At 30.3% G+C, this 21,891-nt stretch overlaps 1 protein-coding gene across 3 annotated transcripts in view; it reads right to left on the reverse strand.

Moving 5' to 3' along the window:
• The window catches only part of LOC143232558 (uncharacterized), a 118,134-nt gene that overhangs the window by 22,267 nt on the left and 73,976 nt on the right, over positions 1-21,891 (reverse strand). For all 3 annotated transcript variants that reach the window (XM_076468133.1, XM_076468134.1, XM_076468135.1), the window contains exons 14-26: positions 21,811-21,864; positions 19,388-19,484; positions 18,020-18,142; positions 17,516-17,692; positions 17,096-17,305; positions 15,466-15,563; positions 14,475-14,675; positions 11,708-11,876; positions 10,815-10,925; positions 10,003-10,205; positions 7,612-7,765; positions 5,177-5,290; positions 1,903-2,073 (exon numbers count right to left, since the gene is read on the reverse strand). In XM_076468133.1, the coding sequence (XP_076324248.1) occupies positions 1,903-2,073; positions 5,177-5,290; positions 7,612-7,765; positions 10,003-10,205; positions 10,815-10,925; positions 11,708-11,876; positions 14,475-14,675; positions 15,466-15,563; positions 17,096-17,305; positions 17,516-17,692; positions 18,020-18,142; positions 19,388-19,484; positions 21,811-21,864 (1,882 nt within the window). The remainder of the gene's footprint in view (positions 1-1,902; positions 2,074-5,176; positions 5,291-7,611; positions 7,766-10,002; positions 10,206-10,814; positions 10,926-11,707; positions 11,877-14,474; positions 14,676-15,465; positions 15,564-17,095; positions 17,306-17,515; positions 17,693-18,019; positions 18,143-19,387; positions 19,485-21,810; positions 21,865-21,891) is intronic.

Raw genomic sequence — 21,891 nt, forward strand, 5'->3', positions numbered from 1 at the left:
TCCCCAAACCTCATAAATCAGATTGTCCATTACAACCAATAATGTCCACATATGAATCGTTTAATTGCAATCTTGGTAAATACATAGCATGGGCATTCTCCAAATATGTAACATCAGCCAGCTCATTCATCAAAGGCTCTTTTAATTTCAAGTCTAATCTGAATCAACTTATTCATAAAACCTTAATGGCTAGTTTCGATGTTATATCCCTCTTTACAGAAATTCCAATTGCTGAAGCATGCAAGATAGCCTTAGAACTCTATATCCAAGACCTTAACCCATCTATAGACATTCCCAGCAACCAATTAGCAACCCTTATAGAATTCACCACGATGAAGACAAACTTCATTTTCAACAACCACAACTATATACAAACAAATGGCCAAAGCATGGGCAACCCAGTATCACCAGTTATAGCTAATATTTTTATGACACAAGTTGAAACACAAGCAATTAACACAGCATTACATCCACCACTATACTGGTACAGATATGTAGATGACACGGTTGCAGGATTCACATCAACAGAACACACACTTAATTTTTCAATCACATTAATGCTATGCATCCCAACATCATCTTCACATGTGAACAAGAAGAAAGCAATCAAATATCATTTCTTAACCTCAAAATTACAAGAACCAATACACAATTTAAAACAGAAATCCACCGAAAAATCACTCACACTGGACTATACAATCCTTGGGACTCAGCACATGAAACAAAACAAAAACTCAACATACTAAAAAACCAAATAAACACAGCCATAAAACTATGCTCAGAAGATAAAATTAACAATGAATTAGACAATAAATTAGAGAATAAAACAATACTTCATCAATATCAGTAAGTTTCCTCCACAAGCCGTAGAAAACATTATACTCACACATCTAGACAGAAAGCAAAATCAACCAACAAAAGTAAATATATCTCACGAATCAAAAAAATCACGAAACCTTATACTGCTGCATACCATATATTCCCGACATCAGCAGAAAAATAACCAACATTTGGCAAAAACTAGTAACAAAATATGACACTCCAGTTAATACCAAATTTATTCAAAAACCAGGCACAAAACTGAGATCTATACTATGTAAAAACTACATTGACAAACACCACACCAACATTATTTATAAAATACAATGTGATAACTGCCACGACTTCTATATTGGAGAAACAAGTAGAAAAATGGAAACCAGATTCAAAGAACATAAAAAGCCACCTTCACACGTTTTCGAACACTGCAAGTCAAATAAACACCATATAACCATAAAAACACTCAAATACTAAATAAAGAAACAAACATAAACAAATGCAAAGTTAAAGAAGCCTTACTTATACGACAACTTAAGCCCAAAATAAACCAATACAAAGGAACACCTTTATACCCATATTAAAAATAATACAGTAATAAAATAAATGATATAAAATTATATATTCAAACATCTAAGCACGCCCTCTACATTCTGACACTCAGTTACACAACCCATTTCAAACATGTGGTCAGCTTCTGGTCAGTTACCTCTTTCTTTCTTTGTGAACCTGACAATGACCGAAGAAGGTCGAAACATTGTTCGCTCCTCTACGTAAAATATTTTCTCAACCCAAACAAGCCATTTTTACATATATAAAGAAGTGTAAGTAAAAGCTTTTAACTGACAATTGGTAAATAAAAACTTAACATCTGATAGACACCCATGAAAAGAAATTAAGAATACTCTAAAATTTTACCAATATTTATAGATATTTTTACTTTCAGAATCTAGAACAGCTAGAACATCACATTATAAATAAATATTAACATGTAAAACTTGTATGTCAAAAATAATACAATGCTTCTGGTCACATAATATCTAAAGACAAATAGTTTTGGAGTTTTACTGAAGCAAACCTACATACCTGTTAATCCTGGTAATCCATCTTTTCCAGGAATCCCAGGGGTTCCTGGCACTCCTTCCTTTCCTGGTATTCCTAATGCTCCTTTATTGCCTGGCAGACCAACTCTTCCTTTTTCACCAGAAAATCCAACTCTACCAGGTATCCCCTCATTGCCTTTTTGTCCTCTTGGGCCTGTTTAAGAGCAAAACTATTTACACAGTAATAAATGTAAGAAAGACAATTTACGGTACTAATAATCAGTTTATTTTGGCATTAAGAAAAAATGTCAAAATAAGTTACATCAGTTTGCTTGAAGCACTATAATCATTAAAGGAAAGACATATATAAAAAAGTTATTAGTGATGATTTTATTAAATACTATGATACACATTTGTGCCTAAAAATAATACTTCATTATGATAAAATTCATCATTTTGTTATAAATAATTACAAAAATTCATAATTTTTACGACACATTAAACAGAATGGAAAAACAGACAGTAACAGCACCTCAAAACACCTTTACATTATGTGTCACTTTATAGTCAGCCTGCATCTGTACTAAACTAAATTTAAGATTCACAGAAACAAATGTTTAAAGAAGAGAAAGAAGTAAGGTATTAAAAACTAAGTACTGGAAGATAAAGTTTTATTACACTCTCAACTATAATTGTAATATAATCAAATCAAGAAGGTTATATTGGGTCATGATTGGCATAAAACAAAATTGACTTAAATATACAAAATTAATATCATATCAAACTAATTATAGAAGTCCCTTAACAAAAAGTTTTCCTTCTCAAAGAAAGAACTCCTTCTGGGTTATTATACAAAACATTAAATAACATTACTCATTTTTCTTTGCCATTGATAACATCTTCAGAGTTTATACTGTGTTATTTCTATTATTATGATCCACAAATATTAAACTACAGGTACACGGACTCTTAAGTTAAGTAATAAATAAATTTGAACAAAATTAATGTGAACTGGTTATTCACACTCAGCCTGTAAAGACAAAAACAATACTGATATAGTAACGATTAAGTAGTCAGAGATATGGAGATGAAGACCTTACAAGAAAAGTGGTGGTAAATTTAAAATATTGAATTATAGGAGATTCAGCAAGTAGGATCATATTGCCACAATAAGAAAATATCCACACACAACACAAAAGAATGACAAGTTTTGGGCAGTAAAGGTACACAAAGCACAGAGATTGAGTACATTATATTAAAAGAAATTTTGAGCCTCGTCATATTGTTACAGTCCATGACGCCACAACCAGTCATGTCCTATCTGACAACAATGCATCTTGAGAATATAATTGCAGCATAATTTTCATTGAAAAAGGCTACACTGTACAGCTATCGTGTCCAAAGCACATTACACCTTCCTGTATGTTTTCTTTAGACCATCTAGTGTCCACAAATGATAATTTCCCAGTATCCATTCCAATAGCTTGATTTCACTGATATTCAAAGATGCTGAATATGGCAAATTAAATGGCATTTATTCATATGGAATAGCATGACACCTGTTTCATTTTCCAGCTGCTTGAGATATGCAAGAGCTGAATAGATATGTCCTGAAAATACCTTGTGTACAAATGCCTTTTCTAGGCAGAAATTCTTCTTTATTATACTATTTACTGTTATCTCAGACATGTGGATGGTATTTGTCATTATCCTTTGTGTTCATGAGTTCTTACCTGTTACACGATGTTACATGTATCTTTCTGAGTGGTCCTGGCAACCTAAGTTCATTCTTATTTATTTCTTTTTTAATGTCACTAAACACAAAAAAATATCTCATTATGGAAATTTTAAATCACCAAATTGAACACATCTTAATTTTCTGAATGTATGAATATTTTGCACTGGAAAGGCAGTTACACACTCTTCTTAAAAACAATTAATTTTCAATGGAATCATACTACCTACAAAATGCCAAACAATGTCAAGCTGTAGTTCTGATACATCCCATGTCAACATAGTTTATATTAGCTATTACTGCCAGGTGGCTTTGCTGATTTACATATTCAAAATCATTTTAATACAGATACTCAACCTCTGTACATAAACCAATGTTAAACTCTATACCTTAGCAATTGGACAAATTTATTGTGTATTATAAAATGCTTTCTCTGCTAATATTCCAACAATAAACAAAAAAAAAGAAAATCTGGACAAGGAATTTTTTTCAATTTCATGTACTCCTTTAATGTTCCAATCTATACTAACTAACAAAGAAATACATCTTATCGAGTGCTTGAAGAAAAACAGAGAAAATCCTTAGTGTCACTTCATGTCAGTTTCAAGAACTATCATACATGAAAGTAGCATGTTTTATGTATAAATATGAGGTAAAGAAGTTTATTTTTAAGATTAAGAACATGGTAATAGCTTAGAAAAGAAGAAAAATACTTAATATATAATATTAGGTACTTAAATACTTAATAAAAATACTTAAATATATTTCACACATTCAGTTTTTCTTTACTTCAAAAACTCTTCAGGTATTAAATAGATCTCAAGTAACACTTACTTAACTGTTTCATATTTTAATAACATTACAGTTAGATAATTACCTGTCACAAAAAACACTGACATGAATAACTATCATCATGAATGACACAAATCTATACTGTTATAGCAAATATTCTTAATTACAAACTTTCCATGTATGTTCTTAAGATGGTCTTTCTTGAAATAAGACATTATTTCTAAAATGTTAGCATCACTTAAGTTAAACTAATGAAACACAAAATAATTATACAAAGTGTACATATAGTTGTGTTCCAATTTTATTTTCTATAATAAATGAAAAATTCCATTCTACTGAAATGAAAGTCTAAATGAATAAAACTTGAGTACCCTTTCTTTCATCCAGTGTGGCATTAATTAGCACTTTAATACACTAAAAATGTTTTATAAATTATTCCAGAACATAAGGCAGTTCAGAACCAGTAACAGTTGCAGTCACCAGTTGCCCTCCAAACATAACCATATTGTTTACAAAATTTCCACGTTCACAGGTATATTCTAATCACCTAAACATTTTCCTCATTCAAATATAAGAAACATCTTCTTTGCTAATAAATAATCATATAACATAAAAAATGTATGCATAATTGCATAAAAATCAAGAAAAACAAAATTTTAACTTCTAAGTTTCACTCAAAGATTTCTTGATTTTGGTATTCTCTACTTTTTTTTCCTTGATATGATAGGCCAAAGTTTTAATAGTTTACTGGCGATATTAATTTTGAATTTATTTCAAATATTAAACATACCATCAAATCCCCTGAATCCGGGTTGTCCTGGAGGGCCAATGGTGCCAATTCCAGCAACACCAGGGGCTCCTTTCTCCCCCTTGAGACCAGGAAAACCATTTTTTCCAGCAGAACCTTTTAAAAATAGTCAACTATTTTTAAACACTTACAACTTCCACCTGAGGTATTAATTGATAATGCTAATACACCATATAATTGCATTAGAAATGTTAGAAAAATTAATAATTTCTCCAAAGATTTTTAAATACTCTTATTCAAGTCGTTTTACGTTAGAGTAGGTTTAATATATGTTGCTCAGTGTTACAGCATACTTAATTGCAAGAGTTCAAAAAACAGAGAGAAACACTACTACCAAGTATTTCTATGATATTATTAATATGGCACTACTGGTTGGAAGAAGTATGAGATTTCTTTACCTGCTTCTGCGAAAGAAATGCTACAAATATATCAATCATTCTTCTACTTTATTGTCTCAGTGATTAGTGAAAGATCGTTAATTGTGACAAAAATTGTATAAAAACGAATAATTATACATATGTGTGTGTATGTGTGTGCATATATATATATATATATATTTTTGTGAAAATTAATACATTTTGATAAAGTTAAGTGAAGAAAATCACAAGGAAGGACTGTATTAAAAACAGTAAATATTGACCTCTGACCAGTTATATTAGTTTGTTGTAACTTAAAAAACAAGCTGCAACAAAATAAATTAAACAAAAAATGCTGTATATCTGTAAGATATATAGATGATTTAATTAGTATAAGTAGTCCTGAAATAAATAATGTTATTAACACTATTTATCCAGCAGAATTAGAAAGTTAAAATACTTCAATATCTAATACAGAAGTACATTATTCAGATTACAAAATTAAAATAATTGATAAGGATATCAACATAAATATTTTGTCTTCCAATTTATGGTTTATCCTCTTTTAAGAGTAATGTATCATACCCCGTGATGACGAGAAAACCCACTTGTAGAGAAAATTATATATCTAAAAATGACTGGAATAGTTAGAGAAGGCACTAATAGAGGAGCAAACCTGACGATGACCAAAAAAGGTCAAAAAACACGTTGTTCACTCCTCTATTAGTGCCTTCTCTCCCCACTCCAGTCGTTTTTTTTAAATATATAATGTATCATACCTTTCTGTCATAAGCATTATAACTTTGCAGTTATTCAGATATTTTAAAAATTGTAATAAATTACAATATTTTATCAGTAATGTTTAAATACTGATAAAAAATTAATAATAATTAATGGATTTGACAAAGAAACTTTCAATCAAATTAATAAGCTATTCTGTTTGGCCAGGCATGGCCAAGCGTGTTAAGGTGTGCGACTCGTAATCTGAGGATCGCGGGTTCGAATCCCCGTCACACCAAACATGCTCGCCCTTTCAGCCGTGGGGGCGTGATAATGTGATGGTCAGTCCCAGTATTCGTTGGTTAAAGAGTAGCCCAAAAGTTGGCAGTGGGTGGTGATGACTAGCTGCCTTCCCTCTAGTCTTACACTGCTAAATTAGGGACGACTAGCACAGATAGCCCTCGAGTAGCTTTGTGCGAAATTCAAAAACAAACAAACAAGCTATTCTGTAACAAATATAAAAATGTATTAAATAAATATAAAAAAATAAAAACTAGAGAAAGTTTACTTAAAATGTCTCATAACTATTTTTAGTTATGAATAAGGTCATTTAACAACTTGAAACTACTTTATGCAGATGTACACCTTGCCACTTAATGGCCTCTTTAGAGCATGATAGTCACAGTAGACTTAATAAATGGGTGGTGGTTGGGAGCTATATTAGTTTGTTAAGATAATTGGATAGGACGCTTCTTACTAGTATAATTCATCTTCTGTGCTATCAATTAATGCCTTTCTACCATACTGGGGGCTGGAATGCTAACTTTAAGAGGTACGTTTTCAACTTACTCACCCCCAAATGGTAGTACCTTATTTTCTTATTCTTAGTTTTATTGCAATTAATTTTTCTTCTTTACTTTTGAGAGCAGTCACCTTCCAACAACTATTTGCAGGCAGTGAAGAGTTATATAGATGTGGGATGTTATGGACTTGAGCACCCACATCTCACTCTTCTAATTTCTATTTCTATATCTATTGCTATTCTTATATGAGACTGATAGATGATGTATATGCACCGTAATGTGGGTCCTACTTCTTCGGTCACCTCCTAAACCTAGGGTACATTTTGTACCCCAAGATCTTTTCAATTAGTGCAGTGTTTCTAATTTAATTTTGTTGTTGCTTGTTTTTATAAGTTATAAAAAGTTATATATGTCAATTATTTTCCTAAATTTCTCAAGTTGTTGATAACATATTTCTATATTGTAGTAAAATTTTACTGTTAATGTACATGAAATACATTTCTAAATTCTACTGTTTTTTTGAGAACTATAATTATACCCTTAAGCCCTGGATCTCCTCTAGGACCAGGGTCCCCATGTTCTCCATAAAATCCAGGAATTCCATAATCTCCTTGGTCTCCTTGTCGACCAGGAGGCCCCTGTAATCCACGGGGGCCTTCTAATCCTTCATCTCCTGGTGAACCAAATGCACCCTAAAGATTTCATATATCTATCATCAGTGATATAGTGCATTACACAACGATTAAGAAAACTCTGTAAGATATACATTATTTCAGCCAATAAAAAAAGTCTGTTTTAATTTAGAGGTTAACTCATAAATTTTAATCTTTTAAACAGTAATTATCTATGTGTGCTTTAAAAATTTTAAATCATACTTTTATATAATTACTTAAGTTGAATATTCCACATCAATACTCTAGAAAAACTTCTCCACTTACCAAGTTGTCAAATAATGAGTAAATACTATACCTGACCAATACTAACTTAAAATTCCATTTCCTTGATCTTTAAATACATATTGGTATTTAATATTCGATCTTCATAGTGTTACACAGAGCTTCAAGGTACAAAAATCACAGATTTACAAGATGGAACCATACTCATGAATGAATTAAGATATTTAAAACAAATACTATTCTTGAGATTATTAACAAAACAAAAACAACAAGAAAACTAATACATTGAAACATATAAATAATTAGACTTTCATTTACAGTAACCTTAGTATTTCAGCTGTAAATATGATGCATGCATATTACATTTTAACCAAGCACTCCTATTCTGCATCATTTAAAATCATAAAAAATACCATAGTTGTTTTCCAAAGGAAATTGTGATATTGTTGTACTTTTGTTCTTTCATTGGTGAATACTTTTAAACTATTTGGTGAAAATAATCCAACATTCAATCCATGTAAGGATAATGAAATAGTTTATTTCCTCCTTTTTGTTTTACAAACTTAAAATTGTGGCAATGATATTTACTGCACAATACTAATGTAAATAATAAACATGTCATCACAACCAGATGAAAACACACTAACTGGTTCACTATAATGATTAAAAACAGCTCTCTATATCTTTTTAATCATTTAATCAAAATTCAGGTGGGTTCTAGAAAAGTGTCAGTTGTCCATTAAGAAATGAAATTTATAATTTACCATTTTCACTATTTTTTCAATATCAACATTCACTAATTTTGCTTTTGTTCAGAGATGTATGTATGTAAATGTATTACTAAAGCAGAAAATTTAAGAATGTGTAAATATCTCAATTTTTGCACTATGAGGAAAAATTTTTGTGACACCATGGGCCAAATACTCTTGTCACACCAAACAGTTATAAACGTTAAGTTGATAAATCTAATTATAACATCCAAAGGGTTAACTATATTCAGCCTGCAGACTTCCCTAGCTTATTGATTGGCTCACCCACACTTATACCAAATCCTTGTTCTACATATTACTTTGCAAAGTCACTATGTTTTCATAATGTCAACTTAGAATGTTCTACTCTTACTTACACAAACTTGCATGACCTTAACATCACACCCCCTCTAGCTAACAGAAAATTACATCATTACAAATATAGCTTATAATAATCTGTAGTACTCAATTTCAATGACCAACCAGACTAAAAATAAAAAACATGTAATTTAAATAATTTGTGATGCAAAAAATCTTTAAATACATATATATTAATGTTTGGATTTAGCTAATTAATCTTAAAATCCTTGCAGGTTTCATAAAGGTAAGAAAACTGTTTAATTTTAACTCTTATTTAAAGTTTCAAGTTTTAGCTCTTAAAATTATATTGCATGAAAAAGTTATATTTAATTCACTAGATCCTGTATCTGACTAGATAATAAAATTAGGGTTAAAACTACTTTCAACATTCATAAAAGCTTGTATAAATTTTGCAATATGTCATCTCTCATCTGTAACATACCAGCTACTTTCAAACAGATCATGGAATTGACATTACATGATTTGCAGTAAGAATTATGATATAGCTACAGTGATAATACTTTAATTACAAATCCAATATTTCAAGTCACAGTTTAAAATTTGTGTGGTAACTCAATTTTTCCAACACTAAGATCTGAAAGTGAAACTAGCAGAATTCTTTCTTATGTAGAAGCAAAAATAGTGCAACTCAAAAACACCAATTAAAATTTATCTTTGTAATCTTTTGTAGACTAATGGTCAAGGTTTATGGAATTTATATATCTATTAAAAACTTTAGTCATTACTTCAAATGTTAGGCTTATACAGATATTTGTTAGGCACTGATTTATTTATAACTTTCAACAAATTGACAACAGACTTCATTGTTGTACAACACTGAGTTCCTAGGGCATACACGAGCTTCTTAATACTTAAACAGGGACAGTAAGATAATGTATCACACGAAGTATTCACTATATTTACCTTTATTCCTGGAAGTCCATCTAGACCTGGTGGTCCTCTAATTCCAGGCAGTCCTGGACTTCCTGGAAGTCCATGATCACCATCTATACCAGGATACCCTTTTCTCCCTGTTTCACCACGAGGAGAAGCTCCTTTTCTGCCAGGTTGTCCAACACGACCATCAAGACCCGTCAAACCAGGATGGCCTTTTGCACCCATAACACCTAAACAAGAGAAATTTTTGAAACTAAATGAGCATTTCAACTAATTTCCTACTTTTTTTTCCTCATTCTTAACATCTTATCTTATATTTCATTTAATGCTATTTTCTATTTTAAGAATGTTTTCACAAATTATCTTAACTCCATATGTCAAAAAACAAACTACTGCAGAAATGAAGTTATATATATATTAGAAAAGGGGGATTATTATATTCTCCAATTTAACTGTTTAGAATGATTTTTTAATTATGATGTGAAAATGCACTAAAATGTACAATTTTGTATTAGTTTAGTTGAGTCCAGGAGACAGCATCTTAATAAATATGATAACGTCTTATTTCAATTTTTTTGTTTTGTGTTTGGTGTAATTCAGAAAGAATTAGTAGAAACATAATTATTATAGTAATGGTTTGATGAAATTTTAGTTTTTCATATCTTTCAGTTGACATAGTACTTTTAAACTGACAAAAGTAAAACCAAAAAACAAAATCCAGACTTAGGGCTCAAATAGTTCTCCAAGAAAATTGTTTTCAAAATTTATGATTAATCCATGTTATGAACTATATGTTTTTCCTACTAGTGACAGATCCAACAACTAAGTAAACTAGATACCTCTCCTTCCCTTTAAACCAGTTAAACCAAGGTAGCCTTTTGGACCTCTGTATCGAATATATCTTTCATCTTTTTCCAATCTATCCAAAGGAAAGGGTTCTCCTTTCTCCCCTATGAAATTAATATAAAGGAATGCAATGTCTCTTCTTTATGGAAAATAAAATAAAATAAATAACAAAATAATAAATCATATACTCTAGATTGTACAAGTTAAACTTAAGAATTTAAAAAGCTTTAAGATAAACTCTAAATTAAACATTTATTTCACACAGTATGAGCTACTTAAATAATTATAAGTTTCAAGTTTCTCATAATTTTCCTTTGTAAAACGTGATTTAATTACCAATATTTTTACACTGTCTTTCATTTCTTAACCACCATAAACATTGCTCATTTAACTACTAAAATTCAGTGTTTGAAAATTTCTCAACAACAAAACATGAGTGAATCAATTACTGGAGTTTCACATTGTCTGTAAAACATTTAATAATTCAAAGGAGCAACCTAATTATATGATGTTCATTTCAAATGTGAACTGCTTATCTAGTAACAAATATGAGTAATTTAATTTTACATTACCTGTGAACTACTCTTTTATTAACAAGTGTTACTTAGTTACTAGTGTTTCACATTATATATAAACTATTTTTTTCACAAATTTGAGTGACTTAATTACTAGTTTCACATTATCTGTGAATTATTTTCCCACTAACATGAGTGTATTAGTTCCTAGTGTTTCACATTATATATAAACTACATTTACAATACAATCACTCACTAAATTACTAGTTCACAGGGGCTCCATAGTGGCTCTCAAAACAAAACTATGTTTTAAAACACAGGCAACTTACAGATACTACACAAATATTTTAAATCCTTAAACAATTAGTTACCCTTGTCTCCAAATGAACCATCAAAGCCATCAAAACCACGATCACCCTTTACTCCTTTTAAACCTTCAGCAGCATACAAAACATCCCCTTCTTTTCCTTTAGGTCCAGGACGACCAGGTGGTCCAGGAGGACCGTCAAATCCTGGAGGACCATCATCTCCAAAATCTCCCTTAAATACAAATAATTAAATAAGAATACAAAATATACTTCTTTAAAGAAGGAAGCTCTTAAGATAAGCTTTAATTATGACATTAAGAATTATAGTATTATATAATTTCCCATTAGTCATGTCACAATTGTAGATATTGTTTTTTAAAACCAAAGTGCAAAAGCAATATTATTACTACTGATTGAAGCAAAATATATTAGAAGAATTAAATGAATAAATTTCCAATATAAATAAAGATAGGCAAATTTAAAACTATTATACGAATATGGCAATTAATACAATTAGCAAATAAATCTGCTAGGGATTGTAGAGATACAAACGTTCTTTTGGACCAGAGCTAAGAAAGCCCTGTGGGTACACTTTCACTTTTAATACACTGTTTCTAGAACGGAACAACATTTTAGCTTCTATACTGAAGTCTCTTTCAAAAGATTGACCTGAATGGGAATCATCATAGAAACCTTATCTCAATCTAGAAACAGGCAATGAAAATTAATTAGAGCCAAAACTGTTAACACGACTACTCTTGAAATAACGCCCCTGAGATTGTTAGTAAAATCCTAAAGCTATCAAAGCTTTCAGATCTAGCAATCACAATATAGGTGAGCCTATGGACAGCCTTATCAATTCACCATAGAAAGAGAACCACAATATAAATGTTGCTTTTTGAAACTATCCTGAAATTATTCTTATACTTAAAGGATGAGTGATTGCTGCAGAATGAGAAGAAATTTTATTTGGAAAGTTTTCTTTGCATAACATCGTTCCATTTTTAAGTTTCAGACTTGTTTAATTTATATACAGTTCATTACCAGTACCTCATGATCAAGATTGAAGAAAAGGTGAAGAAATGTTTAACAAAGTCAGAACTACCAAAGGTACACACTGTTGGATCAACTTTAATATCTAAGGCAGATTGGAGATTAATGAAAGAGCCTATAGTTAAGAACAGTGGCTGTAATTTCCTTTTATCCACTGAACCTACACAAAATCTTTTACAAATATTGTGATTATACATATCTGGTAATATTTCTTACATTTAAACATCAACAAAAGTTTTGTTACCATCTGACGAACATCCAACAAAGTATTACACACTTAAAGTTGTTGTAAGATCTTCAGTACACTAATGGTGTTTAAAAAATCTGTAACTTGAAAGCAGATTGTTATCACAGAGTTTCTTTATTAACTTTTCATTTCTTCTGTGTGTTGTACTGTGTTATCAATTCTTGATAGACTTATGCACGGTTTAGGCTGTTATGTTATAATAAGTTAATGATGCTTAATTTTCTTGTCCAAACACAACACAGTACCAAAATTGATCATTTTAATGGTCATTTCTTACTCATACCTTTAATGGTAATGTTAATTTGAAGCAGTAAGAGGTAACCATTGTTTAGTTACAAGTTACTGTTCCTAATAGTCTATTGTCATTAGCTGGAGTTACTATTTAAACAACATGAGCAAAGATTAGGAGTAATATGTATAACTGTAAAGTACAACACCTAACTTAGCACAACTCAGTACAGTTAATAGTTGTTTGGGATAAATACTTTTGATATTCTCTCCAAAGCTGAGGCAGTGCAACTGTAAGAAATTTTAAGTTTGTCACAATTAGACAAGTAGTAGTTGGTAACAACTTTATACGAAAAACACTTAAACCAATGAAAATCAGAAAAATATTCCAGTGTAAAACAGTAATATCAAATGTTTTGACAGCAGTTAATTTCATAATTAAGGGCAGTCTTGGTATATTATAAACTCTTATTCTAGCTGCTTTAAGAAATGCAAATGAATGTGCACATTATTTTTCTTTCTTCAATTAAATTGATAAATAAATCAAAAGACCAACCTGTTTGTTCAAAAGATACATAAATGAAAGAGCCATTCCTTTAGAAACAGTAATAGTTATTTGTGTTGTTGTTAAGTACAAGGCCACAAAACAGGCTGTTTGTTCTTCCCTCCATGAATAATTAAACTAATTTTTAGTGTTAAAGGCTTTCAAACTTACTGCTCAGCTACTAAGTGTCAAAAGGAAAAAGATAGAACACTTCCATGTAATGTGATGTGAAGACAACTCACAAAACATTAAGTTAAAACATAAATTATGTATTGAGAAAACTGACTGATAAAAATGTTGAATAGGCTACCATCTTTTGATTAACATATACTGCACTTGCTTGATACATTACAAAATTCAAATAGAAAAGGACCGCAAAACTTTCACCTTACCTAATCAAATTATTATCTTATTATTTTATGTCAGTTATGTGTAAATCTAAATACTCCTTTCAGTTGTAATAAACTATTATAAACAGAATAATGAAAATGTTACCATGAGGTGAAAATGATTAACTGAAGTATTCTGCATAATCACTGTACAACTCCCAAAAACTTGTATTTTGTTTGTCTAAAAGATTTTTAGAAATCTTGTTCTTAATTTCTGAAAATGAATATGGTAAGAGTATGGTATATACTAAAATGTGAAGCAACATTTACTACCTACTAGTTTTCCTAACAAATGCAAACAGCTTCCTCTGATCAAAAAAACTTAGGTAGTTTATCAGTTTAAGATAAAAGACACAAAAACAGCATTACTGGTTGTCCTTTTGCTCCAGAAAATCCTCTAAAACCTTCTGGACCTGGAGGTCCTTCTTTTCCTGTAATTCCATCAAATCCAGGTGGACCAACCACTCCAGGTTCTCCTTTTGCTCCTTTGGTAGCTCCTGGATATATCAATTCTCCATGTTCACCCTTTATTCCTTTCCGTCCTTCCATGCCATCAGATCCTGATCGACCCTATGGATGTGTATGATTGATAATTACAAGCTATATTAGTAAATCAGTATTTTATTAGAACAGTGTTTTTAAATATATATATATATATATGTATACACACACTGGTAAGGATAATCCTTATCATAATAGCTGTAGCTAGAACTCTATATACAAGTATTCTAATAAACTAAATCCTACTACATTTTTTCACATGAATTTTTAATCAACTAAAACTAGCTAATTTCAAAACAAAATAATGAAGTACACTTTATTATAGACAGCTCATTTAAACTTTTTAGTTAAGATTATGGTGTATCGTAATTGAACAAATAATTAAATCCTCATTTTGTTGTATGAAATAAAATGACTGAACACTTTCTCTTTATTTGACATAGCACTTTCTTAAAACTCAAACAAAGCATGAATATAGAACTACACAGGTTCAATACCACTTATCAATTAAATATTACATGAGTGTCAGACATGCATTTTTCAATTGTAAGCCAAGTTGATATTATCACTAACATGAATTTGATCAGTCTACTTAAAATATCAACTCCAAGCTTTCCTTTGAATGAATGAGTTAAAACAAATCCTGTTGTTTATTTGTTAAGTAGATTATAAAAAGTTTATATCAGTAATAATATTAACGTCATGTACACACACAAAAAGCAAATAATCCATTTGCTAAAGCTATATATTGGAAAATATACAAGTAACTGATATGATAAATTAATGAAAAAAGAATAAATTAGATTTTTCTTTCAATTGAAAATATTATGTTTTGTTTCATTTTCAACAACAAACTTACTGGAACTCCCTTAAAGCCTAGTGAACCTGGCCTCCCAGGTTCTCCTTTTCTTCCTCGCTGACCACGATATCCTGGAAAACCCCTTGGGCCTCGAGGTCCTACAGACAACAAATATCACTATTGTTTACTTTTTTTTTGGATATAAAGAAGTGAAACTTTTCTTTACAGAGTAAGTGGTAATATTAATATTCATCACAATCAAGATATACTCTATGGTAATTTTTGAATGAAATGTGGGCTTTTTTCACACAGCTATCACATGATATATATGTGTGTGTGTATGTGTGTGTGTGTACAATATAATGCATTACCACTAAAATATTATAAATCTTCCAAGACTTTCTGCACCTACAGCAAACCTAAGTAAGATTCAATAACCACTGGACAACAGAATAGGAAGAGAAAAAGAACAGTCATTTAGCACCTACAGAGTTCCACAATTTTTTTATTTCTATGATGTAATGGAAGCTAATGTATTAAGAAAGCAATGTTGTCTAATGGCCACATTGCTGACAAAGATAGTACATGTACATGCATACTATTAAGTGCTTAAAGAGCATGCCCACTTGTCACATCCTTTGACTTTTGTCTCCCCAATGTTAAACATCTTCATAATAATACATTATGTGAAACCATATTGGATACAAAATAATAAAACTGCTCAAGATGATTGTTACAAACACCAAATGCTTAACCTATTGGAAAAATAAAACAGCACTAGCACAATACTACTCATATATTAGAGATATGAAACATATTTCACATCATTCTTAAAACTAATGTCATTAAAAACAAATTGCACAAAAATATAATTAAAATTAAAAACAACTTTGGTATATTAAGTATGATAATGAATTTTACAAAATAAAGAATTCAAATGAAATGAAATTTAAACATTACACTACATTAGCCTCTGAGAAACTGGATAAAACTTTGATGGCCACCTATAGTTTGCTCGAGTATGAAATGAATAACAATGAAATTGCTATTTTTAACTGAAAAAAAAAAGAGCAAATAAATAGAAAGAGCAAGCTAATATTAAACATTTTATTCTTAATCTTTCAGGAAGCAAAAAGATTTTTCATAAAATTTCCTCTTCAGTAGCATCAAGTGATGGAGAGAAACAAATGAGTAACATTAGCATTCCTCAATCAGCTCATTAATGAAATAACTTCAAATGAGTTTTGTTACAATGTAAACATTTTCAGGAGTGAAAAAATGAGACTTCTGGCATTTAATACACAACAACTTGCAAGTACCTACCTTGTGATTTTAATTTTACCTGACCGCAAGTTTCTCTTCTTCAGTAAAATTATAGTTGTAAGTGCACTAATCACCTTCTGACACACTTATATAGCGGTTTTGTGTCTACTTTATTATTGCTCAGAATACCATTTTGAATACCTTAAGTGTTTTTTTTCTTAGAAAAGGCCAAAACACAATGTAAACTTCCAATAGCCAAAAGGAAAAAGACATCTACAGTAATATATATAAGAAAAGTGAGAAACAGTTGAATGTTAACTTTTTAGACTGCTAAAGATTAATCTACTTATTTAATTAATCCAATTCAATAAAATAATTCAAATCTATTCAAGCTATAGAAACACAAGCTACTTTATTCACTAATTACCTTGGCGTCCAACATCTCCTCTTTCTCCGGCAAGACCATGCCGCCCTGGTGGACAGTAACCACAATCATCCCCTCTTTGACCCTGTAAACCTGGCTCTCCATCTCTGCCTGGTATCCCTGAAGAACCTGATTCTCCAGGAAATCCTTGAAGCCCATATTCACCAGGTGGTCCAGTTTTATGCACACCAGTTCCAGGTGTACCCTTTGGCCCTTTGAAAATAGAAAGGATTTGATATATAATAATAATTAATGGCATTGTTAAAAAAGGAAACAATTTACTTTTATGTGAAAAAAATATGTTAACATTAATTCACATTTTAACACTGTTTATACATTAATTAAAACTATTAAATATTGTTTACACCTTTTTGATAAATATACAATGAAACTTTGTGTACAATAAAAATGAAATATTCATACCTGGAAGACCTGGGTCACCCCGCTGACCTGGAAGTCCACGTGCCCCATGCAGACCAGATCGTCCATCTTCTCCTGGGTTACCAATAACAGTTAATCCAGGTAGACCTTTATCACCAATTATACCCTGTAATCCTGGTTCACCAGGTCTTCCAAAGGGGCCTCGTTCTCCTGGAAACCCTAAAAAAAAGAAAATATTATTGTATTACATCATCAATAAAATCTTCAAAACAAAATGTCTTATTATTGGCTCTTTAACCCTCTAAATATATAAAATTCAGTGTACAAAGCCAAATATATATATCAGATCTTGATAATATGCTTCTCATGTTGTTTCTCATATTTTATGATAAATTGATGAAAAGTTACCTTAAACAAAAACACAGTAAAAGAATAAATTCATTAGCCTGATAATCAATAGAGTTGTATAATTAGAAATATGCTTACAAATTCAGAATTCAATAATAAACATACAATATTATATCATTTAAAGCCTGAAATATTTACCATCTTCTCCAGGCTCTCCTTTGAAACTTAGTCCAGGTGGTCCTGGCTCACCTGGGGGGCCTTGTGGACCTGGTATTCCAGGAGAACCACGATATCCTACAGGTCCTACATTTCCAGGCCTTCCTAAAAACAGAAAACCAGCAAAAGATTCATATTGCAAACACTACATTCTTAAAATAACTTAATATGTAATTTGAAACATGAGATAGAGATATTTGGTTATGTATCTAAGACGAATATAAATGAAGTATCCACAGATTAAATTGTTTTTTTATACATTAAAAGGAGTATTTTCTCTTAACTCATTACATCAGATAGCAACTTTTGAACATAGCTAAAAACACCTAGAAAAGATAGCACATGTGCTCAGTCATAAAAATCCTTCCATATAAGACATGTAAGAACTTTGTCCTTTCAAAACCTATTAATTATCAAGAATTCGAATTTTTTATCTTGTTTTGATAAAATTATGCAATATACATTATGAAACAATAATAGTTTTCCAGCAATATGATCATTTTCTAACAGAGACACGAGTTTAGAAACATAAGTGTACAGAAAATATAAAATTTAATTTTAAACAATCAAAGAATGGATAGTATGTTTAAAATTTTCTATTCAACTCACTTCAGTTATAGGTTTTTCTGACTTTTCTCATTTAGGCAATGTACAAGAGTAACAAAAAAATTTGCTGTATTACATGAGATTTTCTAATTTTAAAAACCAACAGCAACATTATAGATATGTTAAAATATATACTAGATAAAGATTTAGGTGATTTTTAACAAACTAAAAAAATTAAATACATCAAAAGCAAAATATAGATCAATATTTTATTACTTCATCATACAAGTCAAATGACTTTTACATAAAAATTATCTTTGCTTTTTATGAAAAATTGTGTTGTCATAGCCACATATCACAGATGTAACAAACTGTTCTGCACTGCATGCTTAAATAGTATAATACTATGTTCTAATACAGCACTGATTATCTCTAACCTTAAAGTGCTGAGTCTAAATTATAGCTAATACCCTAACACCTTAATTTAAATACCTTAATTATGTTTAAGGCTTATCAAACTTTAATATTATCAATATCAATCTAATAATTTTTAAAAATAGCCAACGTTATATGCATTGAATTATTATTTGTAAGATAAAGGTTTCAGTATAGTTTCATACCAATTCATAATGCTATTATCAACAGTGTGTGAAATTATCAGACCTAAAAGCTGCAACCTTTCAGATGGATTTAATGAAAACAAGTTTATGTAAAAAATGTCCAGAATGTCTTTGTCATGTCTGCTGCATAAATATTAAACTAAAATATTTGGTTAGCAACTTTCTCTGTGGCCATATACCATACCTGGATTTCCTGTCTCTCCTCTCTCCCCCACTGGTCCTTGAGACCCTTGGGGCCCAGGAAGTGGTTCCCCAACAGTTACAATTGGTCCAGGTGGGCCCTAATGTAAAAGAAAAAATAAACTAATTATAATACTGTTGAAAATATGAAGTTAAAATTTAAACTTATATTTTTATGAAGGCTCTTTTACTTTAAAGAAAAAATTCTTTTTTTGTACACACTGTTGTCTTAAACAGTCACATGGCACAGAAATTATACTGGAACATATATATATATATAAATGAATGTTTTACCATTTATTTTTCTTTGACAAAAGATTGATTATGAGAATATATGAAGGTTATAATTTAACAAATCATTTATGAAATAAATTACTGTTTTTGTGATAAAACATTTTAACAAAATATCATATTAAACAGTCATGACTTATAACATTATTAACGAACATTAACTTCGGAAAAATATTGTGCAATCAGACAGAGCTATTTATATGAAATTCTAAAAAACAAAAGTATAGCCTTTGATCAAATCTAATCACACTAGAATGAAGTTACATTGTAGGTAGATTTGATGGGAGTCATCCAATGTTCCTGGGAAACACTTTATAAAAACAGGTTATGGTTGTGAACCACTGGTTATTAAGAAATATTGTAACCATGTTATACTGTATTTTGTTAGTACTTTGAACATCAAAATTAAGAATATCTACTGCAAGATACACTTTAAAATGAAAAGACTGAAAACCAGCTCATATTTAATAATATAGTTTGGATTGACAGCTGTTTGCTTAGGACAAAATTTATGCATGTTTTAGGAAAGAAGACTCCTCAAGTAAATGTTACAGTCATATATTAATGTGAGGTTCAAGTTTTGTTAGTTGGTTTTTATTTAATATCAGAACTAAATACAAGGTGGGCCACAATTATCTTCCCTATTTGAAATCTCATCTTCAAATAACTAAGGAAATAGAACTATGTAGTTTTCAATATCTTGTTAGATCAGCTCAAAGTTTTTATTGTAATATTTTTCTTTTCATTCCACTGAATAAGGTGACCCCATAAAATTGAAACCCTGCAAGAAAAGGCTTAATGTTTTGTTTGTGCTTGAAGAAACCAATTCAATGACTGTTGTGCAGCATAATTACAGATGCCTGTACAAAGCACAGGGAAATATTAAGGATATAAATACAAATACCAGGAAAACAGACACCACTGCCAATGTAAGTAAGGACACATTAGAGCAAATTTGAACTGAAATCAAATATCAGTTAGACATTATGATAGTTTCTAATGGTACTCGTGTAGAAGTCTACTGATGTCTCAATAAAAACTGGTTAAGTTGGTCTACAAAATGTTGAAAACTGAATGGTTACATTTCCTTAGTTAATGAATAAAAATTAAAATAGGAAAGATAATTTTGGACCACTTTGTACTTTACCTTTTGGATTATTAATCATGGATCATCTACACTTATGTATAAAACTGTCACAGATTTTAATCTGAAAGCCATTGTTATAAGCTCAGGCAACCTGTAATATACCTTTCATTTAACTTTCTAAGATATTGTATGTTTCTGCAAAAAAAGATCTAATGCTTTTGACATTCACAAATCAATTCATTGCATTTGTTTACGTTTTTATTTTTTTACTGGTACACTCACTAAAGAAATCAAACTTCTGTTGGATTTGAAAATTGTGCTTATTTTGAGGTGCAGGCAGAGTGTAACCCTCCTTTTTTACGTTTTGAAGTGGGGTTATTCTTTTGAGGTTTGTATCATTTCTTGTAGTTTTACTGGTTACAAGACCAGTAAGTTTCACTGAAGGATGATTTCATGTAATGGATCACTTAGGCCTAATCATGTTTAATGTTTCCAAAATGAATAACTCAATACCTTAAAATTAAGGAAATGGAATGGAAGACAAAAGTAATTATCAAAATTATTAGCATTGTATACATATGATATAGCAACAAATAATATTTTCTTTCATCAAATAACAATTGTCAATAATATATTTGAAATAGTTAACTTAAAATATGGCAACCACCAACATCAAAGCTTAAAATTGAATTATGTTTTTCCACCTGCCTAATAAACTTAAAGCCAAGGTTATTAGAACTTAATATTTTATAACTAAAAATATGTTGTTAAACTTTATAGATAGCTGCACTGTTTACTATATTTTTCTGTCAGATTCCAACTGAAACTGTTGTTAACTTAAATGTCCATTTTTTTCGTTAGGTAAATATGCATATAATTAAAGGAACAAATATGAAAATGAAACTATAGAAATAAATGATAAATAATTGCATAAAAAAAAGTTAAAATGGATGAATATCAGGTATATTCAGAAAAAAAATGGGCAAAATCAATCACATAGAAAACAAACATAGCAAACCAATTTGTTAAGTGTAGCACTTAATACTCACAGGTGGACCTTGAGGACCATGTCGGCCAAATCGACCATTTTCTCCTGATTGTCCCTTAAGAAAAAATAATAGCAATTAAGT

The sequence above is a fragment of the Tachypleus tridentatus genome, chromosome 11 (genome assembly GCF_004210375.1).
Source record: "Tachypleus tridentatus isolate NWPU-2018 chromosome 11, ASM421037v1, whole genome shotgun sequence".
Classification (NCBI taxonomy): Eukaryota; Metazoa; Arthropoda; class Merostomata; order Xiphosura; family Limulidae; genus Tachypleus; species Tachypleus tridentatus.